Below are 28,000 nucleotides of genomic sequence, written 5' to 3'. Positions count from 1 at the left end.
CCCTTAAACAAAAACCAAGCTGAGGAGCATCCCCCACGGGAGCCTGCCCTGCAGACGTGCTCACCACCATGCTACCACCAGTCTGGAGGGTGTTATTCATCCCCAAACACCCTCACACCCCACTCTGCTCTGCTGAAATGCTGTGGCTGGATCAAGCCTTGCTGCTCTTGTGCCGAATTCACCGTCCCCTGACAATGATGATCCCAGGAAAATAAACTGTAACATCTTCAGTGAGGAGCCACACAGCACTAGAGATCCTGTTCACACCTTCCAACAGGCCTGACAGCTACTGATGCCTCTGCTTCAAAAGGGTGTAGAAAACAGGGGGGAGGTTGTTTTTACAGAGACTTCCCCCAATTTGCAGCAGGGGGTCAGTGTCACCACTGGAACTCCTCCTCAGTCACCACTTCCTCACTTGCTCCTGAAGGTCACAAGTTGCTCATTTTCCAGGTACCCGACCTGGGATGCTTTGGGAAGTGCTGCCTACACACCTTCCACCACCAAGGCATCTGCAGCTCACGAGAGCAGTGAACACACTGACCCCAGCAGAGGGTGGAGGGGCCAGGCAGAGTCAGTGCCAGAGCAGGGACCAAAATCCTGCAACAGATTCCAAGATCCCTCCAGCACATCTCCAGTTCACTTCCCCTGTTTGCAAAGAGAAATTATGTTCTTGCCACGGGAGCACCTTCACATGGTGTTCAAAAGGGGCAATGAGAACTCTGAAAACAAACAAAGTAGATTCACCCTAAACTTTCCACTTTCTGTGACAACCAAGGCAGGCACCAGCAACCGAATAAGGAACAGAAATTCTGAAGTGCTGTTTTCTTAGTCCAGTTCAAAAAATAAAGGGACAGGGACAGTGGGGTCAGTTGTTCAATGAAAAACAATCATAATGGACCTCAAGTTACCTCCTTCTCATCCCCCAAGGCAGTGCTGCCACAAACAGCTCTTCTTCCAGCAGCCACTGCTTCCCAGGCTAAGATCCCACTCCCTGATGTTCATAACTCTGCCCAAGTAATTGTTTAGGCTCAGTTATTCCCTGCCAGGTGCCTACTTCCACTGAAGTATTTTTGGAAATGTCATTTTAGACTGTGGTAATGTCTAAATTATGCCAGGCATTTTCCAAGCAAAGAGACTGCCCCTGCCCCCAAGTATGTAACTGCAGTCATTTCCTAACATAGGGGAATTTCAGCACAAGTAGCTCTTTACTATAGATCTATTTTGCCTCCACATTCATCCTCATTTTCTTCTTCAAAGCTGCATTTATTTACTACTTCTATTTGGGAATTTCATTTACTTCTCTGTTTGGAAAAACCTGCCATTTCCCTTCGCATGGGCTCTGCTTGCTGACAGACAAGGTGCCATAAGCATAATTACTACTTGAGACACAAAGCTAAACTCAGATTTAGAGAGATCAAGAGAGGGAGGGGAAGAGAAGAAAAGACAAATCAAGGACTGGAGTATCTGTGAGGGCACACCAGGCCGTGAGAGGCTGAATGAGCCACGTGCTCGGCACTGCCAAGCCTCTGGGATTTGCAGTTGGAAAAAAACATCTCCGTGGAGCCAGTGCTCTTCCTGAGACAGACAGGGCAGGAGGAAGAGCTGCCTTTTCATGCAGTCAGATGGTGGAATTTTAAGAATTTAAGGCTGACCAAAGACTTAGTCTGAGAGAAAAAAGGGGGGTTGTGAAGAGTCCCTCATGTTTTAACTTCACCCAGTCAGGGCAGACAAATCAGACACAAGCAACCTTTCTCATGACCTTCCCACCACCTTTTCTTCCATGATTTCCCCAAATTCTTCATTTAATAGTTCTGTCATTATGGAAGGGGACTGATTCCTCTCAGAGAACACTGGTTTAAACTTGGGATAGCTGCTTGATTCAGGAAAAGAGCAAGCAAGGCAGCTTGATAAAGGACCATCACCACACCTCAGCATCACACATGCTGGGGGGCTAAAAACTTTTGCCTTCACAATCTTTTGCCATCACAGGAAAGCAGGAGTTATGTACAGCAAAAAGTATCACATGTTGAGTAATTACAGAAGCAATATAATCCACAGCAAACATTTCAAGGGATCAACTTTACTCTTCCTGACCAGTCTTTCACGTGCTTGGGAGAGAATTCATTTAAAGGTTAACTTTCAAGAAGCTGCAAACAATTGCAACTTGCAATCTGTTTCACACTTGTTGGGTCACTCTGAGTTTCAGGCCCTGCTTAGCAAAGCTCAGGTTTCCTTTCAGCTGACGTTCTCCAAAAAACTCTGCGAGAAGCCAAAGAACTGCAAGGAAATCTGATTGTTTCTGAAGATGCTCTTTTCTCAAACAGAGCAAAGAGAACAAACAAAACCACTTTATCCATGTAAAGAATCTCCCCAGAAAAACCTAAAGTGAAAAGTACACAGCAAAGTTACCATAAAATACTGGGAATATACTCAATTTAATATGCTGATTTGGACAGTAATGTTCATTAGGAGAAAACGCTGCATAGGAGAGGAAAAGAAGACTCTATAAATGACACATGAATGTTTTTTAGGAGCAGCTTTCTATTAAAGTGAAATTGCATCTACAAATATCAGAGCACTTACCCATCCACCTGTTCCTCTCCCAGAATATACCGCAGGTTCTTCAGGAAAGACAGGGAGACCAAAGCATGGGAATGACGGATCTTCACATACCCCGTTACTGTCTCAATCAGCCCCATAAAATTCTCCAGTTCTGAGGCAATGTTATCTACAGGAAGAAAAAGGTAATTCTGTTATTACAGGATTCACAGTTTTGACTGATATTCTCCTTAATGCTCAGTTGAAGAGAATGTTTGTATTTGTTGCTTTTGAAAATGAGACACGCTGGTTTTCCTCTCCCAGGAACAGTTGCCTGTGCAGCCCGATGGTTGAAGGGCAAAATAAAGCCAAAGAGTAACACTGGGAAACCAGTCTTGCTTTTCCATCCTGGAATACCTGCTTTTTCCATGGGCATTGCACTCTGAAGCCAGCACCAAATGGTGAGCCAGCATGCTGGCAGGGATGAAAAGACCCTTGTTAAACGTACACATCCATGAGACTGGAATTGCTTTTGGATATGGAGCAAAGCTCAGGCAGAAAGCTCCACTGAAAAAGAGAGAATGAGACTGAAGATGAAGAGGTGGGGTATGTTACTGGTGTGCTTGGGAGCACAGGGCACTGATTTCCATGACTTGAGAAGCTCTGGCTACAGCACTGAGAACTCTGGATGAAACAGTGAAGATAAAACCCATAAGGATGTGCTCATGCCATGGAGCATGTTCTGTACAACTCACTGAAGGTGATTTTCTATTACAAATTATTAAAATGACTGCAGAGAAAGCTCCACTCCTCAGTCCTTCAGTACCCTACAAACTGTCCCTGCCCAGGTCTGCAACACCCCATCTTTCACAAGCTCAAGCTTTGCTGTCCTTACCTCAGCAATGGTTGGTTCCCATACCAAATAAGCAGATGCTCTTCAGCCCTCTAAGATAAATAAAATAAAAACCCTTAAATAAAATAAAACCCCCCACACTTGCCACAGGTAACTGGAACATCTTCCATAGGGGAAGACTGTACCTTTGGAAGCGGGACCTTGAGTAAAATAATTCACATCCTGCTGTTACTAAACCCTGAAGCTTTCATTCAGCAGGAGGCAGGGAATCAAACAGATCTCAATCTTTAAACCTTATTCATGAAACCGAAAGGGACCTTCCATAGGGAGATACACGTCCAATAAAAACTAACAGTGATTTTTACTCTGCTTTTAAGAGCTCATCAGCTGTCAACACCTCCCTGGCTGATGAATCACTGCTCTGACAAATTTAATCCAGAGCTTGTTCAAGACATGTGACAAGGGTGGCCAGCTCACTAATGCTGACCATCCAGCAGCACAGTGTTGGGCTTTATATGAGCTCCCAGCACTCTGGATTTCATGTTTTAGCAAAATACCACATCTTGCCTTAAAAAGTGGGGATATGCAGCCTTACAGTGTCATGCAACAAGTTATTTACCTACCCAGATGCAAGGATTTTCAACTTTTCCACCTTTATTATTCTTTTTGGACTACTGCTCATCTAACTGCCTAATCCTGGTTCCTTGTTCTGCCAAAAAAACTAACAAAAATACCAGCTTTCCCTGGGACTGAATACCTGGGCCAGCGTGGGCCAAATCAAACAGGAGCTGAGCTCTGGGGCTGGAGAGCAAACAGCCTGCTGAGCTTTTAATGTTCTTATCACTATGCTGAGGACAAAAGGAAAAACGTGGACAGCAGCCTTATCAGAGGCTCAGAAAGAGAGGCCATCACTTACTGCCACGGCGGATGTTGATCAGCAGGTTCCCCTTGAGGATTGTGCAGCCCTGCAACATCTGTGCTGATGTGACAGAGTCAATGGTCTTCGTCTTCCCGTCCTCACAGATTTTGGGGCAGGGCCCCTCACAAGGGCTGCAGAACATGCTGCTGGGAAAGAAAGAGAGATTCAAAATAAGCACCGATACACAGTTCTGAGTCCACCGACTGCTCTGGGTTGAGTTTTGGAAGACATTTCCCTCTAAAGCTTGGACAAACCCTCCAGGCTAGAATGAAAAGCTGCCAGCTTGTTCAGAGGACACACTTGACTCCAAGAGGCTGAAGCATCTCTGGCTTACAGTGAATGAATGGACCCACATCCACGGGCTGTCAGCTTCTGGGAGGCTCTGGGGTCCTTCCAAAGTCAAAGGAGCTCCAGGTACAACCCAATGCCCTTGCATTTGTGCATTTACTCTGATTAAGTATCCCCAGAAACCCTTCCCTTCTCATTTACCTCAGAGGGCAGTGAGGTTTTGTGCTAATCCAGGCCCAACTTCCCAAAATAGGCCAGGCCAAGAACTAGAGATGGGAAAATACTGTTCACGTTCTTATAAAGCTGCCTGTCTCCATGGCCTTAAACCAGTGTTTAAAGCTCAGCACTAGGGAATTCCATGCTCCTGGACATTTTAACTCAGAAAGACAACTGGGGGGGCATAAAGTCAGGAGGGATGTGGAGAAAGTGAGCAGTCCATTAGTCATTACTTCTTACAGCTTGAGAGGCATTAAAGGAGCAAGTTAAGCAAACAGGAGGTCGTGTCTTGATGCAAGGAAAACTAATTGACAAGAGGAATTAGGAGAGGCAGACCAGAAGTCTAAGCAGGTTCAAAATGGGTGATACAGATGGAAAGAGAACAGGTCACCACTGGCTATAAAACATTGAGACAGACACAGCCCCAACCTCAGAGAAACCAGATTGCCAGAAGCTGGGAGGAGACACTGAAGCACAGGCTCACTTCTGTTTCTTACACTCTACAGGCACTCAGAAGCATTTTTTAGTGGCCAAACTCAAGTAATAAGAACTCAGGCCAGTCCAAGCTTTTGGCTACAGCAGCTTTTTAAAGGCTTGAGATTATACTGCCTGTATATTAATCTCAAAATTGGACATTTCATGGGTGCACAAAACGGGCCCTCTGACCACTCCTGGTAAAGGTCTTTTCTGATTTAAGGTAATTTTTATTTTTCAATTTATTCTAGCACTTTCCTTGGTATTTCATGATTACTTATGCCACCTTATCACTTTAGAGAGGAAAAATAAGAAGGAAAAAAACAAATCCAGCTTCAAAGACAAAGGCTTCTGCTGACAACACTGATGGACGTGGATTTACTGTTTATTCTTTTTAAAAGAAACTGAACCCACTTTTTTTCTGAGGCTTAAGGAAACATGCAAATTGATAACAGTTTCCCATGCATAAACCATAACAGAAAAAAAAGCTGCTCTGCTTAGTAGTAAGCTCCTATTTCAAAATCCTGCACTGTAACATGCCACAAACCACTAAAAGCTGCAGATACAAGAAAGAGGCTTCAACTAAATGTACAAAGGACACTGGAAATGTTTTCCATTTGCAAAACAGCACCTCTGGGAAAGAGAACATTGACCAGCCTCGAGTTACAGCTGCTCTCAACCTCTGCAGGAGAGCACGACACCCAGATAACAACAGCAGCATTTCTCAGGTGAGTAGCTGGATTTGGGCAGTGTTAAGGTGCTTGTATCCAAATGTCAGCTGGAGCCTGCCTTGAAGACATGGGTGACATGGATGCACAGACACACAACTGGTGCAGACATCATCTTCCCAAAAAAAACCAGCAGCCTACAAAGACGTCTTTTTAGCACAGTACTGAGGCACTAGGAATTTTAGCATGCTGACTGTACTTCACTCCAAGTCCACAACTTCCAAGGGTCAGCAGGCAATGAAGGCTGCTTGCTTAAACCACCAGCAAATTACCAAACTCATAAGCACACATCACTTCTACTGTTACAATTAAATAACAGCAGGTGAGTGACACTCTCGTAAGAAATTATTCTGTGTACTATTGCCAGCAGCTGCCTTATTTTTGTCACAATCTACACAATCACTGTCTTCTAAAATACCATTGTTATCTCCTGGTAATAGTGGAAACAAAGGGAAATAAAATTAAATACACCGAAGAATACGTGTGTCTAAAATGCAGGCACACATAAAGCGAGTAACAGGCAAGGCAAGGTGGCTCCTGTGGTTTGCTGTGTGTGATAATGGGCATCAGCCAACTCCAACCCTGTGTTCCTGGGCTTCAAGTAGAGAACACCAAAATGAAAGCCAAGTCCTGGTTCTGCGCTGCGCTGGCAGTGCACAGCACCACACACCACCAGACCTTTCAAGGGCGAATCCACCCAAGCCAGGCTCCGCCAGGGAGCCAAACCATCTCCATGGGTGTCCTCACTTCTCCCTCCAGCCATTTGCTGCCACGGAGTCGGGAGCGGGAAACCCAAACCCGGCCTCTCCCCCAGCTGTGTTACCTCTGGCTGCCGTTGCGGATGAACCCGGAGGGACACTCGGCCATGCACTCGTCGTTGTGGATCACGAACTTCTCGTACTCACTGGCATCCGTGGCGGGGACTTTGGAGCAGAACTCCCTGGTGACGCAGCGCCAGCCCTCGAACTTGTAGGTGTTGGGGGGGCAGGTGGGCATGCAGACCCCCTCGTAGTAGTAGTTGCGGCAGGCCACGCACGCCGTGTTGTTGTCCGGGGCCGTGCAGCTCCCCAGGCACTCAGGGTGGCAACACTCGTTCTGGTCTGTGCAGGCTCGCTTCCCACACGAGCTGGGGCACACTGCAGGGCAGAAAACAAGGGGGCATCAACACCAGCTGCTGCAGACTGGCACTAAAGCAAAATCCCTGTACAGCTCTACGACACTTTGATTCCCTGGGCGCTGGAGCATCTCTGAAAACAAACAAACAAACAACCCACCAACATAAAAACCGCTCTTGTAAAAAATTCTACTTTTCTCAGCTTTAGTTGCCTGAAAGTATCTTTTCCTCGGATCGAATTTATGACATGAATGAAATAAGTAATAAAGAAAACTGCTGAAAGCAAGATCAACATAAGGATAATGGAAACAGGCAAGAACCCTTTCCACAGCCCTCGTATTATGGATAATTTCTTTTTTTTTTGGCATGTTGGCTTATTGTCTTTCTAAGCATTTCTTGTCTTTCCCATTTGTGCTTCAAATTGGTCTTTCGCTGGCAAGAAAACAAGCTTCCTTCAAACAGCTTAATTACACTTGTAGAAGGAAGCACTGCTCCACTGCAGCACACATGGTTAGGCTGACCCCAGAGTAGCATCCCAATGTTGCTTATGTGTGCAAAATGCGGTTTAATAAAGTATCAAATCATCATCCACATCAAATACCCAGGAATTATGGAGCTACTATTTCCCCCCTGAAGAGCGTAAGAGAATTCTGCCTTATCCTCAAATTCTGGGTTCAGAGAACAAAATATGAAAGGGAGGAAAAAAAAAAACAAAACAAAATGGGGTGCAAATTTATGGAGACATTTCGTTTTATGTGAAAGCGTTTCCAGCTTGGAAGGCACGACCAAAGAGCAGAATCCTCAGCAGCCGAGCTCACCACTGTTAGATCAAAAGAAGTGGCAGCATTGTATTTATGTAACAACAGCGTTTTGATTGCAGCACTGTATGGCCTTTTAGCCACACGAGCCATGTGCCAGAGGCTCTGGAAACACATAGACTGGAAATCTGGTTTGCATTTAGTAGCTGCTTGCCACTTTCTAACTTAGCTAAAACACTGCCCCAGCAGCAACAGCAGAAAAGTGAATTACAGTGGTACCACTACAGCGAGATCCAAGGGAAGCAGCACAGACATTCAAATGGGATGATCTGAGCAAAAAGCAGAGAACCAGGAAAGAAGTTCATATCCCAACCTGAACATGGAAGGAGCTGATGAAACCGTAACAGTTCCACACAGGTTTTGCAGTGTGATTTATGTCTCAGTTTGCAGCTACGGCGTTGTTCTAATGCAGGACTGAACACCCTAAAATCTTGATGCCCTCCCTCTTCCCTTAATGAGGAGCAGGCTTTGCAGTGTGTTTTCACAATGCCACTGAGCAGAGCACCATCATCACCACAGGAAAAAAATGCATGAGAGTGCTATTAAGCAATAATAGCAATAACAATAATAATTCCACCCCCACAAAAAAACCAACCAAAAAACCCACAAACAACCAAAAAAATCCAACCCCACTGCATCAAGGATCTTGACATCTTAGATTGAGTTCTGATTATAAGAAGCTGTTTTCTGACAGCTTTAAGGTAGTGCCCACCTTGAAAAGGACTTGTCAAAATGCCATCAGAGAATTTTGCATTTCTTACCAAAATGATTCTGTATCGACCCTGATTCATTTCAATCATCTTTTTTTGTTGTTGTTGAATGGATGGAGAGGGGACACTATGAGAACAAGGAGGTGGGGGCATGAGGGCAGCCAGTGCCTGCCCAGGGAGCACAAGTATCATAAGTATCACATGCAGGCCAAAATAAGAAAATTTTTACAGAGCCAGTTACCTGTAAGACTGCAGAGAGCAGGAATGCAGAGGCAACCACTGTTAAATAATGCATTGTGTAAAGCTGCTGGTTTGTTGGGGTTTTTTTTAGCTTGAAAAGGGAAAAAAACCCATATGCCCCAAACCCTTACACCAAAATAAAACACACATGCAGGTGTGTATCCTTTTTTTGACTGTAATCTGCACCAGAGTAAAAGAAGTCTGCCCAGATGCCACCTTAGTAAGGCATCACAAATTGCCTCTCACCCCAAGGTACACAGGACTTGCATTTGCCACTACTAAGGGATTAAAAAATAAAAAAAAAAAATCAGTATGTCTTGCTAGCAGATGGACTGCTGTGCTGAGTGGGTGCCAGAACTCAGATTTCATGTGGTAGCTGCATTTCCAGTTCAAAGCCCTACTAAAAAAAAATAACACACACACCCCTCCCTGCCTCCACAAAGTTCAGTATTGACGTATTGATCAACTACAAGATTTTTTGTTTTCATCTAGACAATCTGCCGAAAAACAAATACTACCAACATTAAGTACTGAGATAAACATAGCACAGAAAGCTGGAGTTTATTTCGTTCTTGGGAAAGACTCCTGTATTCCCTTAATGCCTCTGCCATTCATGAGCAGTCTGCTATAAAAATAGGATTCCCTGCATATCTCCTGGTAAATCTGCTGACTCTCGTCTACAGAAATATAAATTGGAGCACAGAAGGATACACAAGTTCACACGAAAAAGGCAATCACTGGAACGGGTTTTCAAAACTATAGTAATATTTTAATCACAACTGTTTTAACGTGAACTCCTGAAAACTTTTTAAAGATTATTTTGTAAAAGCTCAGCAACCTCGTTTTCCCCTCAGCCCTATTTTCTGCTTGCTCTTGCAAACATTGGCAGAGTTTTCAGCCTGGAGACAATATGGGTATCCTGTTTCTTTGAAGAGGCAGAACAAGAGCTTCTGTGTGTGTGTGTAGGACACATTATCAACAACAAAAAGCCTTATCTGCCTTACACGCCAGTTCCCTCAGATATCCCTGTTCTAAAATCCTTACCAAACAACACTGGCTGACCTCACAGCCCAGCCCCATCTGTCCTCCCCTCACCCTCCCTGTGCTACTTGGGCTGCTAGATTTGTAGCAAAACACGTAAAACGCAGGTTCCAAAACACTTTGGCCAAAAAAAGCGCCCTGAAATACACTGGGTAACTTGTTGACTTTAGTCCACAAGAACATCAGAGACACAAACATAAGCAAACAGTGCTGACATTTGGGGACAGAATTTATCAGCCAGGTACAACAGTGCCTGGGACCACGAAGGCTGATGACTGTATACAACCCCCTGAACAAATCCTTGCTGACAAGCCCAAGGGCAAAAAATACTTAATTGTCATCACATGGAGATACCAAAATAATGGAAAATATCAGAGACCTTGGAGGGCAGCCACGGGAGAGGGAAGTCAAAGCAAGAGCTGGAGAAGAGCGGACCCTTTAGCACTTTAATAAAGAGATGATGAGGCTTGACTAGACAAGTGTCCAGTTACATCTGGGGAGTGAAAGTACTGTCAGATCATCAGATCTCCAAAGAAGGACAGTACTAGAGTTCCAGTATCCACAAATCAAATTTACTGGAGCAAAACCAACACCAGTACTTTCTTTGACCATCCATGCCTCAGCTTCTCTCTGATTTCTTCAACTCAGTTTTCCTTGACAACAAAATTAAGGACATTTTTCTGAGTACACAATCACAGAATCAACTAGGTTGGAAAAGACCTCTGAGATCATCAAGTCCAACCTTTGACCTAACACCACCTTGTACTATTAAGATCCTATGGTCACTCGCAAAAAAAAAGGCAAAATATTTCATTCCAAGATGCTCCTCTACTGAGCAAATCAGATTCAGACTTGACTTACCAGAAAGGAGATAATTTAAAACTAAATGTAAAGATCTTAGAAAGAAGAGGAGCCTCAAGAGAATCTGACTCAGAGAGACTCATTATTCTCAATTAAAACCCCCATGATGCTAAAAAGAAAAAAGGCAAGAAACAATCATCTGTATTTACAGCAACTGCTTTCTGGACAGGCTGACTGTAAGGAGGTGGCAGTAAGTTTGTCTGACATCTAATGCCTCCCTGCTCTGTGAAAGAGCACCGAGCCAGCGCTCGCTGCAAACACCCCGCGTTGACATCACGGCTACGGCAGAGTCCAGGCAGACAAAAGTGTTCTTATCATCTCCAAGACGCCATGACTTCAGCAAGGCTGCAAGAGAAAAATCAGGTGAATAAACAATCAGTCACAGGGAGGGAAAAGGCAGCCAGAAGAGGAAGACTCCTGGCAAGCAGAGGCGCCGGCCTCGGCCAAGGATGGCACCGCGCCAGTCACATGCGGGCGAGCAAAAGGTTGCCAAGTGTGGGATAAATATTTTTTAAAGATTCTTTCTCTCTTTGTAAAAAGTGTATTTGATCCTTTTTTTTTTTTTTCTTATACTGTTTGGTTTTTTTAGAGCAACCCTCACGTAAAATAATGTCTCAGAAAAAAAAAAAGGGAAAAAAATAAAAGCACCTAGTTTTGAACAGAAACCAGAGGAAGAAGGGAGTGTTTTCTCCTGGCCAACTACTGAAAAAAATTAGCTGTCTAAATTTATCCACAGAGACAGAAAAGTACGGTCACTTTTGGAATGTTAATCCTTCTACATGACAGAATTTTTAAAATACTGCATTTTAATGGGCTAAACTTTGGTACGGTCTTTCAAACAGCTGACTTCAAAACTTCGAGCAGCCTATACACGACCTGATTTCTTTTGCCCAGTATACTGTGAGAATGGAGAGACTGGAGAGACATTACTCAGAAAATCCAGTTCCAGTGATTCATGGTCAGGGCTGGAATCAAATAACTACAGAATAAAGGCTGCAATAAGGAAATACACATATTAAATACAAGCAGTAACGTGTTCTGATCACAGGAATATGGGTAAAAGTCATCTCCAAGGAACTGAAGAGGCCACTCAGAGTAGCTGTGTAAATCTTTATATTACTACAGAAATAGGTATTAGCAGCATATCAACAACAGTGTATTTCTGGTGGTTTTTTTCTCTTCCCCCCTCCCCAGTGCTCTGAAATCATTTATCTCACATTCAGTGAAAATCCTGAAGGCGAGAAATGTTGCCATCTCAAACTGCTTTCTAGTGGTTACGGCATAAAGTCTGGCAGCTTTTGACATCAACTGCCAGATCTCAAAAGGTTCAGGTCAACCCAGCACTGATACTGGGACCTGAAAGGGATCCTCTCCCCCTTCTCTAAACCTCTAGTATGTGCAGGGTCATGGCCACCAGTGAAATCTTTGGGTAGGGCTATACAAACTTACACCAAGAGGGCATTAAGTCTATCCCCACTCAAGATCATTTCACCAGCCCTGTGTTTCCATGTTTACATCCCAGTCACCACCAGCCCATTTTGATCTTGGGGATCTTTCCAAGAATCCTGAAATTACTGCTGAAGTTGTTCTGTGAATTATCTTCTTCCTACTACACAGACCCAGCTGATGTTCAACTACTCCTGGTTGACTTCCACACGAAGCTTTTTGTTTTCTTGCTTCCTGGCATTTCAGTTTGCCAAAGGAGTAGGTGTGATGAAGCATCCAGAGCCTCAAAACAACCTCAAAGGATTTGCCCAACCTGATATCAGCCCACTAACTGCCCAATTTTTAACCATATGAAAGACTGATGAAGGAATCAACTCTTGCATCCCCCTCCTCATGGGTGAAAAGCAATGCACACTAACTGCCTGTTCAGCCAGTTGAGCAGCAGTTGGAGCCAACTGCTCAGATGGAAACACCTGTAGATGGTTCTAGAGCAAAGGAAGCAGAAAAAAAGCAGCAGGAGGCAGGTTAGGAAAGCCCAGCATCACCCAGTAGCTGGAGACTCCCAGATTCCACCGGATGCAATAAGGTCTCTGAAGCAGAGAGGGAACATTCATCGTTCAGTGAGCGTACTTCAGTCGGATTCACTGGAGTTTGATGACCCCACACTCCTCTTTTGGCCACCTCTCCTTTACACCAAAACAGCTTCCAGACTTGCCAGCTGTGATACACAACAACATGTGTGCTAAGTCCATTTTATTTGGAGTGAGTAGAGGATTCAGGGACACTCTGGCACTGTACGACCTCCCGTCCCCTCAGGTTTCCACGAGTGAAGCAATCAACCCTGCTAAAAGCTCCAGCAGTGTTACAGCGACTCCCATCACGCTGAAATCAGAGCAAATAGAAACCTGGGTGAAGAAAACAACCACCTGAGCCCCCAGTGAACAGGAACCCATGGCCAGCACAGGTAGAGCATTTGCTGGAAGTGTATAATACTACGGCCCAGGAAGGTGCAAATAAACACGAGTTATTGACAAACCCAGGCAGCACGAACTGCATTCTCTTTCAAAACATTGATGTTGCCCAGCACAGCCCAGACTGGCATCATTGCAGCTGGCACTGGAGAGAGGGAGGAAAAAAACAAGTCCATTTTGTCCCTTCCACGCCAGTGTGAATTCAGTACATAAACAAACCCCACGGAGGCAGATACACAACCAGCTCTGGGGCGCTCAGGCCGGTTTCACTCTGTCTTCAACACTGAGTAAACAAACCGGTCAGGAATGTTTGACCATCAGTACTGCTCTGTTCCAGAAACATTTCCTCCATGAAAAGGGAAATTTCCCACTGGAAAATGCAAATCAGAACAGTAACACCAATGAAAGGGGGGATGCAAGCAGGAACACGTGGTGGCAAAAGCTGTTCCCCGTTCACTGCCACAAACTTGTTCCCATTCCTAAAGGGGCAACTGGAGTTCCTGAACTCTGCAGGAACAGATAAGGAAAGCAAAGAGTTGCTGAAGAACAGCTCTGAGGCAAATTATTTTTCTTTTTGCTGCAGATTACGAGCAATATATTGGGGTTTTGCTTGTTGTTGCTCAGAGCTAGATTTAATCTGCCTGTCTTCCAAATGCTGCAAGTGTAAGGCAATAAGCTTTACAGGATTTAATTAATATACTGCAAGCAAGGAGTGCTGGTCAGCCATCTCCTGGCAAAACCCCAGCTGGAGGAAGAATACCCTTCACATTCCAGATTTATTCCAAAGGAGGAAGACAGTTTGATAACATTATCACACTGGCCTAAATGATGGAGTTCTCTTAATGCCGAAGGATCACGGCAGTTTAATCCGGGGCAAACAAGAGTCACTGGTTCTGAGGGATTCAGCTCCTGCTTCTTTCAGGAATGCCCTTTGCATTTGTGCCTTACACCCATCAACAGTTTAACCATTCTGGCACCAGCAATCAAAGACAAAGCTCATCTTGGAGGCAGAAATCAACACTGCTCCAGCCAAAGGCTAATTACACTAAAAGGAAAAGGGAAAAAGCTTCAGGAAAACTGTTTACAATACACACAGCAGGGCAAACCCAGACGGGTTTTGCTCATCTCCAGCTAGGATACGACAAATAAGAAAGCCTGTTGAGTTTTAAGAACCAAAAAGATGAAAATTCAAGGAAACGGCCTGAAAGAGCAAGGATATTCAAATTGTTTCATACAGATCAAGATTTTTCAAGCTGTTCAGCTGCTAGTGAGACAGGCCACTAGAGCCAGGATTAAGATCTAGATGTTTCAGAACCCGAAAAAAACCCCAAAAAACCAGAATGATAATGGAAGGGCAGAACAAGTTGCAAGGATATAGATGGTTTGGAAAGTTAGAGACACCTGGTGCATTTGTTTTAAATTACAAACTCCCAAATCTGGGAGAACCTCACTTACAATATCTGCACATTGCAAGTGAAGGGACCCTGTTAACGACGAAGATGCTCCAAACAACATTAAGGCAATTATGCTAAAAATATCAAATAAAGCATTTCCTTCAGGACTTCCAGAAATACAAGAGTTTAAGCAAATCTGACAGCAACTGAAGGTTGTGCTCTTGAGATCCACAACAAACACAGAGCGAGCTCCTTCCTTGGTTTTAGTAATTATGGAGTAGTTTTTTTCATTCTAAATCTTCCTCTATTTTAAACACAGAGGGAATGCAGAAGGCGCCAGAGTTTGTAAGACCTAAAAGCAGACAGGAAGACTGTGCATTAATCCATCTCTTAATGCATTTTAACAAATTTACAGGCAACACGGACAGCAGGAAGGATACAACCGACTTGAAAGCTGCACTAAAATTAGTTTATTGTCACACACCACAACTGTGGATGGAAGTGTTTCACAGGGAAAGGGGAAAATGTTGATTTATCTTTTCAGACTTCATGCAAATTGCTTTCATACTCTGTAAATCATCCTGGACTATCTGAACATGAACTTTTAACTCCATCCTACATGGGTTGATCTCCAAAGAACAGAACTGCTGCAACAGTTGCCTGTTTGTTTGTGGGTTCCTGGACAGCTCTGTGTGCGGATAGGAAAGGCTGAGTGGGCTGCAGAGCCTGCTTTGGGAAGTGCAAGGATGCTCCCAATCCAAGGAGGCACTGGACATTACCACAACCCCAAAGGAAGCCCCAATCAAACCACTGCATGTTCAGCAGCTCTGAATCCCTGGATAGCTCAAGCCAAGCAAAGGACTCAAACACCTGAGTTGGAAAACACTGGGAAAAAGTGACTTGTGTCAGTGAGGGGCACAGATGGGAACAGCACATGGGTGTGCTCAGGGTTTTCGTCTAACCTGGGGGAGGGATAGCAGTGTCCACCCTGTACTTAGTCCCTTGTCTCTCTGTTATGAGACTGAACTATTTCAGCTCTTCCAACAGTTTGATAAAATCAACTGTTTGACTGTGTCAGCCTCCAGAATCTGCAAACACACAGAATACAATGACAGGACAAACAGCACTGCCAGCCCTGTCACACACACAGTTAATACTTGGATGCTTGAGCTGTCTCTGCTTACACACTTGCACGTGCTTTTGAGGAATTCCTGTTAGTACAACTGGGGAAAAATAATAATGACATTGCTTCGGACTTTCTAAATCCTTCCCTGTAGTAAGGATTTGTGATCAAATTAGGGAGCACCGGAGTTTTATTTATTTATTTGTTTGTAGGAAGGACAGTCAAGGTGAGGCATATCCCTGGATCTGACAGGGGCTCCAGGCTGCAGCAAAGCCAGCTCAGAGACACTGCCCGGCTGCTCTGAAGCTGGAGATGGCACCAGACAGCACTTATTAAAGGAAAAGAGGGGATTCATGGTTTTGATACTGGCACACAGTGGGAAGCACGCTGCTTCCCACTCTTTTTCTGCTGGAGTTTGGCACGTTTCGAGCTACGCTTTTCTTCTCTGGTACCTTTTTTTGTCATCTCAAGTCACATTCACATGAACATATAAATACGCAGATCCTTACGCTCTGTGTATAGCAGATACTTACATGGATGGGCTCAAAAAAGAATATTCTTTTCACACACACTAAAAAAATTATACAGAGTTATTTTAAATTCAGAACTGTTTGTATATTCCTTATAAGTTTATAAAACTCTCACTGTCCTCCCATGACTAACGAAACTGGAATTGAGGGAGTATTCTATATTTATAGCTCGTCTGGTTGCTCATGCCTATGGCCCTATTTCCACCCTCCGTTACTGTACACAGAGCTATGTGAGGTATTGTGGGTTCCCAAACTTCACCGATTTCCTAACAAGGCAGGCCTGTGTCCCGGAGGAACAAGCTGGGGGCTGTTTCGTTCGAGCATTGGCCGAGCTCGGAGGGAGAGGCCTTGAGCACTGTGGTTTTGGCAGCTCCCCTTGAAACTGGTATTAGAGGCCATGTCTGTGCAGTTCCAGGCCGAGCTGGCACTGGGCTGTGCATCGATGCTGCTCCTACTCGTCTGCAGCCCAAGCCCTGTTGGATTCCTGCTCGCTCTCCCTGGTTATTTTAGCACTTGGATGCTTCACTGAGCTGCTCCGTCAGCCACCTACACCATGGACACACCAGAATTCCAGGCAAATCCAAGCAACTACAGAAAAGCCCAACTTTGGCCTCTCAAAATCTAAAGGACACAAAACCCTCAAACTTTATCCAAAATCCCCCTCTGAGACCACACATATTCACTGGTGCTGCCCCACCACAGACCTCCAGTGGGTGGCAGAGACAGAGACTCTATCGGGTATCTAAATGCAGCAAACTGAGGAAAAATATGGGCTTTCCTATGAATGAGGGCTGGGTGACACACCCAACCCATAGGAATGCCCAAGAATCACACAATCACATCCCATCTTTTAAACAAGAACACCTCACTAGTTCATAAACCCCAGAGAGAACCACAAGGTTTTGTCGTGACAGAGGCGCCTCAGCATCGATGCGTTTTTAGCTCACACCAGGCACCTGCAGGGCACAAAACTGCTCCTAATTTGCAGCTCCTCTGTATGTTCAGTAAAAATAAGTATTTATCCAAAAATCAGAGGGAGAAATAGGCACAGGCATTTTTCAAATTCAGAACGTTGTTGGTGGGTGGGATTGGGGTCTGTCATGGAGTGGGATTCACTACAAGGCCAGGCTGGATGAGGCCCTGAGCAACCTGGTCTAGGTGGGAGGTGTCTCTGCCCATGGCAGGGGGGGTTTGGGACTAGATGATCTCTAAGGTCCCTTCCAACCTTTAACATTCTATGATTCACTAAGGTACTAGAGATATAAAACCCCCCCAAAAAACCAAGAAACCCACAACTCTTCCTGTGGGGTTCTGCAGAAAAGCACAAATGGTGCTGTCACACCAGGAATTAAGAGAAAGCAAAGAGTAAACTGCCCTGCACTGAAGGGGGAAGGAAGCATGGAAAACACTGTTCTCTTTCCAGGTAATTGCCCTGTACTCTACCCTCCACATAACAACTGCAGGAATTTCCACAAATCCCCCAAGTGCTGAGGAGTCAGCCCATATTAAGTTCAGGAGAATTTCTCTGCAGGTCTAAATGCTTCGCACACAAACGTGTGGCAAGGTCTGGGCTACGCTTAAAAAGTTTAAGCCTCCACACCTACCAACCAAAAAACACAACCAGGGAAGCAGGTGGTGACATGGCCAACTCTGTCTAACTGATCTGAGACTGTTTTCCCTTAGAAAAATAGGGGGGTTTTTCCCAATTTACTCAGCAGCTTTCTTTGCTTTGCAGTAAAGCTGTGAGGATCAACAGGCAGCTCTGATGAGTCAGATGTTCAAGGAGCAAACACGATCTGTACCTCTCCCCATCTCAACAGTGGAATTGTTTCCCATCACTTTGCACACTCATTACACAGGACAAACTCTTAAATGCTATTAAACACTCCTCCAACTCAGCAAGAAGAAAAATTATCTAAATTTATCAAAGAGGTGCAAGTTCGCTTCACTTTGAGGAAAGGATTTAAATATGGATTATGTTTTCATCCATCAAGATCAGGGAGTAAAATTATAAAAGGTTCTTTGAAGAACTAAATACAGCAAAACTTGGTGTTATCTTCTGAAATTATATATAAAAAAAAGTTTCACATATTTACACCATTAAAAAAATGTTTATGCTGCAGTAGATCAATGATGTTCTTCCACATCATGTGATAATTTGACAGGCCCTTTTCTACAGCAGTTTTTAAAAATTCTCTTTTAATGATAAAATTCCACTAAGCATTTCATTAATTCTGCAGAGGGTTAGCACTAGGTACAGGAGAAAACACAGCTTTCCAAGCCAAACAAGCTGTACAATTCAGTAATATCAGTATTTACAGCTTCTTCATGCAGAACGTGCAGACTTCAGACAGACCATGAAACCTGCTACAGCCTCGTTTACCCTACAAACTATTAGATTTATAGGACACCTATAAACACCTACAAATGGAAAATTTATTGAATTCTAAGTTTTATTTCTCAATAATACTGCAGTAACAAGACTGCAATTACCTTTTCTTCCAGTTATGGGTCTCCCTGAGCCAATAACTGCCAATATCTTTGGTTACAGAGGTCAAAGGGGAGAAAACATCCCCACACTTCCCATTTTGCACCTCCTCACGATGCTATGCTGTGTTTTTACTATTCAAAAGTACAACCTCCTCCTTTTACCGATCTGAACACCTGGGGCACCCCATTCCCTAAGTTCTCCAGGTGTATATTTACAGTACACCAAGCAGAGCAAGAACAAAATATTTCTGGCCATGCTCCAGTTATCAATATCATATCACCCCCCCAAACATGTAATGCTGATGCTGAGAAATGTTGTGACAAAGTCATCTGTCACCTCTGGCCCAGCCAGTCCTGACTATAACAGGGGACCAATGGTTGGTTTTTGGCAGCTGGAGGGGGAAAGGGCTCTACTGCCATCAAACCACACTCAATTTGAGAAAAACTTGCCTATTCTACCATTAGAAATGATATTTCTCTTCCCATGTTTACTGCAAAACGAAACAACAATGGATCTGTCTCTATTTCAAGCAGGGCAGGCCCAGCCTTCTCTGCAGTTCTAGGAACCTCAACTTCCATACCCATTAAATGAAGTTTTCTGTAATTATGCAAACACCAGCCTGAACACACTGTTTAAAAATCACACTGATTAAAAAATCAAACAAAACCCCAGACAAACCCAAATTTGCAGACACAACCTTTGCTAAAAAACAATAAAAAGGGAACTACCAAATAACAGCAGCTCCTGCTTCTTGATGGCTCTGAAACACGAAACAGGGAGGGGAAAAAATAATTGGTATTCCAGGATGTCCCACGCACACACCCAAGACTAAAAGCATTAAATTGGATGGGAATAGAATAGCTGATCTTGCCTGCAGTCAAACACAGAGAAGTATCATTTAAATTGCAAATTACAGAGCAACAGATTTTTGCACAAAGTTCAAGGCTGCTCCATGGTTTGTTTTTATGAATTAGGAATGACGTGGGGGAAAAGCGAGGGGTTGGGCCAGCTACTACCCTTAATACGTATTTCAGCTTAAATATTCCTCAGGCTCGTTTGATGCACTTTATCCAGGCACAGGGGCTCGTTAAAGTGATGACAGAAAGTAAAGCAGCTTCCCAGGGATCATCCCCAAGGATGCAGCATCCGCTGGTGGCCACGCTGCCGCTGGAGGATTAACTGCTACAGCAGGATCTCCAAACTGACTAATTACTGCCTCCTCCCCACATCATGTCCCTCCCCACATGGGAAACTTTTAATCCAGTTATACCTTTCCTTGGGAAGTGCTTTTCAAGCAACAGTTCATTTGACAAACCTTCCGCTTCCCCTTCCCGGGTTTTAAAGGGCTTGTTCCTCCCAACAGCAGCTTCTTGGCCTTGGTTCCCACAAATTAAATTTGATGAATGCTTAGGAACAGAAAAATATATACTTCACATTTATACAGTGCTTTTTAATCAGCAGTTCTCCTAATGCTTTACAAAGTATGAAATCTAAGCAAGTGGCTCTTTTTAATGCTCATTTTAAAGCGGGGGGGGGACACACAGATGCAGTAAAAAATTATGAGTTACTCAATGTTAGAGCAAAAGGAGAAGATTTAAGAACAGAAGAAGTTGTTTGCCTTGATATGCAAAAGCCCCTGACATTACATGATCATAATAATTTTCTTTTAAAATGCAACAAGTCCTGACTTTAGCACACGACTACAGAACACTACTCAGAGGACCTGGGGTTCAAGTATTTTCTTATGAGGTTGCTAGTACATAATAGAGAAAAGACCAAGAAGAAGCCAGATGATCTTTTTAAAATTATTTTAGAAATCACCTTGTTTTGGGAATATTTGCAAAAATTTCTACCAGTGAATATGTCAGTAACCACAGAGAAACAGATATTTCAAGTCTAACAGTGGACCCCAGCCTTGTCTGAAATGTTAAATACTGTTGTAATATCGGACTTGGGTCCTTTTGGACAAACACAAAGATCCTCTGGTGAAGATTCTACAGCCCTGAAAGGATGACAACAAATATCACCATCTTCATTCAGCATGGAAAGAAGTGAGGTTTGTCTGACCAAAGAGCACTGAGCCAAGGGCTTCACAGGGATACAGGACAGATCACAGAATCATGGAACAATAAAGGTTGGAAAAGACCTCCAAGCTTGAGTCCAACCTTTGACCAAACACCACCATGTCAACTAGACCAGGGCACAATAAGCTGCATTAGGTAAAAGGATGTAAAGCAGAATCTTGGGATCCTTGTAAAAAACTTTACACAAGTTATCTTCTCCAAAAGTTTCAATCTTTGATATTTTGACTCAATGACTTTTTTGGTTTTGAAGGTTTTTTTAAGTAATAAGCCAAATGGCCTCACAAATTAATTTCACTTTTCAAACTACATTGTTTTGTTTTGTCGTTCTGGTGGTTTTTAATCACATATGCAGATGGTGCCACCTGGGAAAGTTTACAAGCTTACATCATTAAGTGTCTTTGAATTAACTTCATGCCAACAATTGTTTTTAAGAGATAACACTGCCAAATTTGTCACTTGAGAAAAGTTCATCTAATTCTGCTTTTCTGTCTCACTGGAGAGAGATGGTGGCTTCTTCCACCATGGGATGGACACACATGCACAGAGTTAGTTCAGCCACTTCCAGCCACACAAGACTCCCATCTTTTCCCCTCTGGTCCCCACTTGACTGTTCCATGTCTGATGGAACCTCTGCTACACAACCAGTGTCAATCACAGCTGGATCTTCTCAGCCACCAACAGCCCCACTGCCCTGCAGCCACTGCTGGATTTATCAACACACCGGTGGGGATGTGACAGGATTTCACCCACGGCACAAATATGGAACCTGGAGTCTGTGTGAGCTGCCCACAGCTGCACAGCTTGGGACACAGTCCAAACCATCTGCATCTGAACCTGGGAGACTGCTCCAAGCTGCCTTTTTTAAGATTAACAAATGTGTCTGGCTTAAAAATTATCATTTGGAGAATGACATTACCAGGTCAATGTGTTCCTGAGCACCAAGTACCTCTGAGAAAAGACAATTTCAAAGGCATTTTGTGGCTTTCGGTGCAATGGATAACAAAAAACGAACGGGCTCAGAACAAATAACAATAGCAATGCCTCTGAAAACCAAAATCCTTTTAAATGCAGTTTGAAACCTGCCAAGCTACATTTAAAAGAAACTCTACAAGTCCACAAGCCCCTTGGCCATCTTCTCATTCCTCAGATTTGAGCTCACCTGCATGGCAGTGCACAGCTCTGCCCGGGTCTGTCTCATCTCTGGGTGGATGAAACCAGCATCTGCTCCCTCTGCCATCTCCTGCTCTACGTCAGCTTTTCCCCTGTTGGCCTAAATTATCCTTCGGGAACTTGCACGCTCTGCAGGCTCTTCCTCGAGCTCTTAAATCACTCCTCAAACCTCCTTCCTATCTCAGACTCCTGAAAATGCAACTTCATGAGCTATTCCCTACAAATCAATAAAGTATCATCATGAGTTTGGTCCTTCCCAAACGTCCACACAGCCCACTGGCAACCCTCTCAATAACCAAAGAGGTTACAAAGTTGATGCCCATGTGAATCCAGTTTTTGTTGATTTAGGTCAGTGGTACCTTGATACAACAACAATGTTGATACACATCCAACAAACGAAAGGATCCCTGAGCCCCCATATCCGAGGATGAAGATTACAACTAAGAAGCATTCAGCAGCTGTAAGTCTAATCCCATGATCCAAGTTATTTCCTTAGCGAGGTCCTGCAGTGTAGATTGTGTTATGGACAGTACCCTGCTCACTTACAACGTGCACATTGTAAATCAAAAGACTCAACATGGAGAAATAGAGCCATAATTACCCTTGGAGCTAAATGCTTTTAAAGTCTAATCATTCCCAACCAAGGCTCAGTAGACCAGTCCAAAGAATCACGTCGCATCCAGAGCGCTGTGGCTTTGCTGGGTGTGGGGAACTACACGCCAGTGAAACCCATTTCTAATAAAACCTCTATTGGTTAAATGGGGGGAAAAGATGCCTAGGAGAAAACTCCTTAAATCCTCAAAATATAATCATTGTTTTATCTGCACCTCTGCAGCCTCTCACATGACAGTAAATGCGCAGCGCTTGCTCACGCTCGTGTATTTTTGCCAAGAAAGATCAGGCTGCCTGGCAAACACCTGCATTTAAAGAGGCTTCTCACAGGTTCAACGACTCTTTGTGCATCCTAAATCCCACAACTGAAAAGGCAAAAAAAAAAAAAAAAAAAAACAGGAAAAGAAGAAGGGGGAAAAAAAAAAAAAAAGGTGCCTTGTGTTGTTTCATTCCGCACTCATTCCAAAACATTCAAATGAGCCCCGGCTCGGCGGGGAAATCCAATCAGGATAATGCCGGGGCTGTGTCTCCCTGCCCGCCCCGCTCCCCCACGTGATGGTTTGTTTATGAGGCCGGAGCAGCATCACGAGGTGTCCCTCGGTGCCCCCCGGGGACCCGCCACCGCCCCCGCAAACCCCGCAAACCCCGGCCCGGCTCCACGGAAACCTCTTCTCCTCCCGTGGGCACAGCCCGCTGCACACCGCGGGTCCGGGCCGGAGCCCTTCACCCTCCCGGGCTTGAAGGAGCAGCCTTTCAAGGCACGGGATAAAAGCCCTTTTAGAAAAGCACACGCGCGCACGAAAACAAAGCCGAAATTTAAAGGCAGGGCTTAGCACAACTTGCGGTCTGGTTCCGCAGGTATGGATTTCCCTTCATAAAAATCAATAAAAGATGATTTTAAGCGGTTTGATTTCATTGCCGTGTATCAAATCTCGGCTCTGCATCAGCCTGCAAAGCTGCTACAGGCTACGCTGGCGTGGCTTTCACGTGTCTTTACCACAAGGACAGCAAGATAAACCCCCACACTGGAGGTTATTTGATATTTCTAAACAGGTACCAGCAGATTGTTTTTTCCCCTTCAGCACTCGGATTCTTTACCCTGATGTTTCAGCTGGAAAGGAAAAGCCAAACACAAACTACACAAAACCCACTGGGTTTGCTGCAGTGGTGACTGGAGAACTAAAAATGTCCTATTTCCAGCACTGGAGGAGGAAAACATGTTGAATTTAAACAAACACACATGTACACTCTTCATGCTGAGGCAGTGGGGTTTCACCACAAAAGAAACACGTTATAGATCATTTAATGCATTAAAAAAAGATGGCACAGTGGATTTCTACGAAATGCTCTGAATCATAATGAGAGGCTTAGTAAAACCTGAGCAGACACACAAGCAACTGTTGTGGCAATAGGGTTATTTCTGATATCTGTTTCAGTCAATATGTTATAAAGATCTGGAGTTTCAATATCTGGGCTTCTCTGATCCACCGCCCCTAAATTACGTCCCTTTAGTTCAGTTGCTCCCTTCATAATCCAGTCAACACATCCCAAGCTGCACATTCAGAACGGTTGCGATCCCATTTGTTTCCCATTTGTAAGACTGTCAGTGAGAGGGAGTGAGCGGCACAGAATGGCCTCCCAAATTCTCCCAATCCCCATGGGAGTCACCCCAACATCCAGCTCTGCACCCCAAAAACTGCACTTGTCGGAACTTCAGACAAGTTTCTCATTCCTCCTCCTCGTGTCGTTGTCAGAATCACCTACAGAGTGAAAAATGGCAACGATTTGCCTCTCTTGAGCAAAGATGCTCCTGACAGGATCAGTATGAACAACTGGTGATTTTGAGAAAAAAAGAAAATAATTCAGAAACAATAATGTGAATAAAGTGCTATGAAACCTACTACTGATATTTTTATACATACATATATATATATATATATAAAAACTTGGGGTTTTTTTTAATATGGCTATTCTGGATTACTGTGAGACTTCTTTGTTCACAGAACACGGACACTCCTATAACCTGCCTGGTAAACTGAGAGATGTAACACAGCCATGACTAAATACTCCAAATCATGTGTCCACACATGTATTTACATTTTAGGGCAGGCAGGACTCAGGGGGACTGCAGGGGGGTTATTTGTTTTCCGTATTCAGAATAAGAAAGTGAAAATGAATGCAAATACCTCCTCTCTTGGCAGCAGGCAGAGCATTGTGAGCGTCTCAGCCTCCCAGTCTGAGCACTGCAGCTGCCGAGCCGAAGAAATAAATAAATAAGAGCCCAACCCTGCAGCGAGGTATTTCAGAGGACAAAGGATATAAAAAGAGCTGCAACAGAGATTGCAGCACAGCCACAAGTGAGATACCCCGAATTCCTGCAAGTTACAGCCGCTCTCGGAATATTTCTTTATTTTTAAGCTCCTTACAGTAAGTGCTACTTATCAGTGATTCACATCCACCCCTCATTTCCTACCCTGTTGTGATTTGCAAAGGCCATCCCCCATCCATCACCCCTCTGCGGTTGTTTCTGTCACTGCACAGACATCCCATCAATCCAGAGATCCAGGTAGCAAATCCCACGGGCTCTGGATGCACTCCTATTTTGAACACACTGAATAATAATTTACCCAAACGCCTCTCAGAGCTGATGTTGGGGTGATGGACTTCAGGCTCTGGTTGTTTAAATCACCTGAGCAGTGCAGGGCCCTGTGCAAGCCAGGGGAGCGAGGCAGGAGCATCAGGCACCACGGCCTCCTGCTCTGGGCCAGACAACCAGAAGGGCAGAAGCTACTCCAGTACCCTCAGAGTTTGCATTTGCTTCACTTGGGTTGTCTCACCAACTAGAAACATAAACATGAGCTGGAAAGTGGTGGGACTTTATCCCTTTCTGGCACAGTGAGGAAAAGACAAACGTGAAGATGCAGCTCACAGTGTGGAGCCTTCACAGGTAAAGGGACTCATTTCCAAATGAAGCTCAACAACTTCTGCTCACAAAACCCCAAATCTGATGAGCTTGGAAGGGAAGGGGAAGCCCATCAGCCCACGCAGCTCAGTAACACAAGGCAGGAACCATTTCTGGGTTTTCCTTTAACTTCTTTTTCAAGCAGCACTCGATTCATAACTTCTCAAAAGAAAAAAAAAGGTTTGGCTTAGAAACCACGATGATTTAGGATGGTCATCTGGGATGGAAAAGTTCTGTCTACCCTTGCACAAGAATAAGGAATAAGAATGGAACAGAAGTTTTTTTCTAAAGACCTTTTACTCTCAGAAATATGACCACAGACAAACACTGTTTGTGTCTCTTCACAAACACTGCAGAAATGTGATACTTTACGTACAGGCCTCATAGAGCACAGGAAAACCATTCTTCTTGTGAAAGAAGAAATGACATACCTGTATTTTTCACTCAGAGGGGAGTTGAGGGAGGAGAGTCAGGAGATTAACCTCAGTGATTTAATACTGCTTGCAAAATTCACTAAGTACAAATATTAATTGCTGCTTTTAACTTGCTAGAAAAGTTGGGCCTAATTCCTTACAAAGGATTACATCCTTGTAATTCCTTACAAGGATTTCATCAGATCCACAATACTCCACGCACTTGAAGAGGTCTGCTACAAAATATATTAGAGAACGAGCCAAAGGGATAAACACAAACATAATTCTCCAGCTTCTATCTAAAGACCTGTCAGGTTTGCTCACTGATAAATATGTGAAGGAACTCTTCATCCCCTGCCTGCTGCTCCAAGGGACACGTTTCACTCCTCACAGAAAAACACATCCCAAAAGCCACTGGTAAACGAACGCCCTGCACTACCCATGATTTGCATTTAATTAAAAAAATTAGTTGAGTACATCTGTCCTAGAAATGAGAGCTATCACAACAAAGCAAGATTTCTCCATACACACATTGCCCCCGGAATCTGCTGCTTCCCCTGGAGCACGTGCAGCGTTTCTGCAACACGATCAAATTCAGAGTGAGCAAATAATTCCAGCGGGAGCTCCCCACGAGTTTCACAAAAGGCAAACATTGTTTTTTGAAAAGCAAATCCTAGTTATGAAGTTAATCTTCACCACAGAAGACTACTAGAAGAGGAAAGCAGAAAAAAAAAAGCCCTTAATTGAGCCAATATGGACAGAAATTTGAATGGTCCAAGGGTACGAGCAAGGGATTTTTACAGTAGAAAAATCTTTTATCAGATACTCTTGAAGAAGAGGGGGAAAGTAAATTTTGGAGCATACAAGTAATTTTTCAGGTCAGATGCATCTGTTCCATTAAGGAACTACACTAGCACTGGTTTTCACCACAGTTTTTTTTAGCCAGAAGTTAATGCTTGTCCCATTTGACCCTGGAATGGAGTAGAGAGTAAAATATTTAGAAGACTTGACAAAGCTGGTAACAAGAAAAAAGTGCTCAAAATGAGAAAGTGGAATTAAACCACCAATAAACTAGGTCAAATTATTGGAGGGCAGAGTACCCTGAAATACAGCAAAAAGTAACTATTAGAATTGTAATTTCCATCTCAGATCACTTAAATGATTAATAGCACGAATTAGCAAAAATGAATTAATTCCTGCAACTAATTCAATTTTGTTGTATTTCCTCAGGGTGTCTGGATTTTTAAGCTTCATGTCCTTTTTGCTTTTACTGCAATAACCTGATGGACTTGTACTTTTACACTTTTTGGGGGTGGCCTAAAATATGAACAGTATGAAAGAGATTATCAACATCCTCTCTGAAACTTTCCTTCCATCAAGACCTACACAGAGGCACCTAAGAATAGAGCAGAACTGTGTATGTTGGAAAAGACCTCCAAGATCATCAAGTCCAACCATTAACCTTAAAGTCTACCAGTAAACCATGTCCCTGAGGAAGGGCAGGATCCAGACACTCTCCCTATGCTGCTGTGACTGGAAGTAATAATTGTGGATCATCAGTTGCAGGGATGTGGAGACCCTGCTGGCCATGGCACCACAGATGGATGGGAGCAGCCACAGGGATGCAGAGTCTCTGCTGGCCGTGGCACCACAGCTGGATGGGAGCAGCAGCCCAGGCCACCAGGACACGACCAGCAGACCAAACCACCCTTCGGCCTCCTGACGGACACAGCGATGTCCAAATACGATCCACTGCTCTCCACACCCCTGTGACTCTGCCACAGAAGGGAGATGGATGATAAACACCCTGGCACTCCAGGGAAGGTATCTAAGAGTGCAGCAAGGCCTGTGTGACAACACGGAGTGACAGCTCATGGCAGCTCGGCTTCCTTCGCCCGCGGCTCGCGAAGGAAAACACGTCCATTCCCACACACGGCTCCACTCCACGCGTTCCCAGCAGCCCCGACACACACAATTCCCATCCACTACTCCTCCATCACACCC

General features: G+C 44.2%; 1 protein-coding gene across 1 annotated transcript in view; it reads right to left on the bottom strand.

The window, feature by feature from the left end:
• The window catches only part of IGF1R (insulin like growth factor 1 receptor), a 142,425-nt gene that overhangs the window by 37,778 nt on the left and 76,647 nt on the right, over positions 1 to 28,000 (bottom strand). Inside the window, exons 2-4 of the mRNA XM_029958783.1 lie at positions 6,840 to 7,152; positions 4,308 to 4,456; positions 2,584 to 2,728 (exon numbers count right to left, since the gene is read on the bottom strand). Of these exons, the coding sequence (XP_029814643.1) occupies positions 2,584 to 2,728; positions 4,308 to 4,456; positions 6,840 to 7,152 (607 nt within the window). The remainder of the gene's footprint in view (positions 1 to 2,583; positions 2,729 to 4,307; positions 4,457 to 6,839; positions 7,153 to 28,000) is intronic.

The sequence above is a fragment of the Manacus vitellinus genome, unplaced genomic scaffold, assembly GCF_001715985.3.
Source record: "Manacus vitellinus isolate BGI_N305 unplaced genomic scaffold, ASM171598v3 scaffold_16_pilon, whole genome shotgun sequence".
In the NCBI taxonomy this organism is placed as follows: domain Eukaryota; kingdom Metazoa; phylum Chordata; class Aves; order Passeriformes; family Pipridae; genus Manacus; species Manacus vitellinus.
This window is presented reverse-complemented; position numbering and strand designations above follow the sequence as displayed.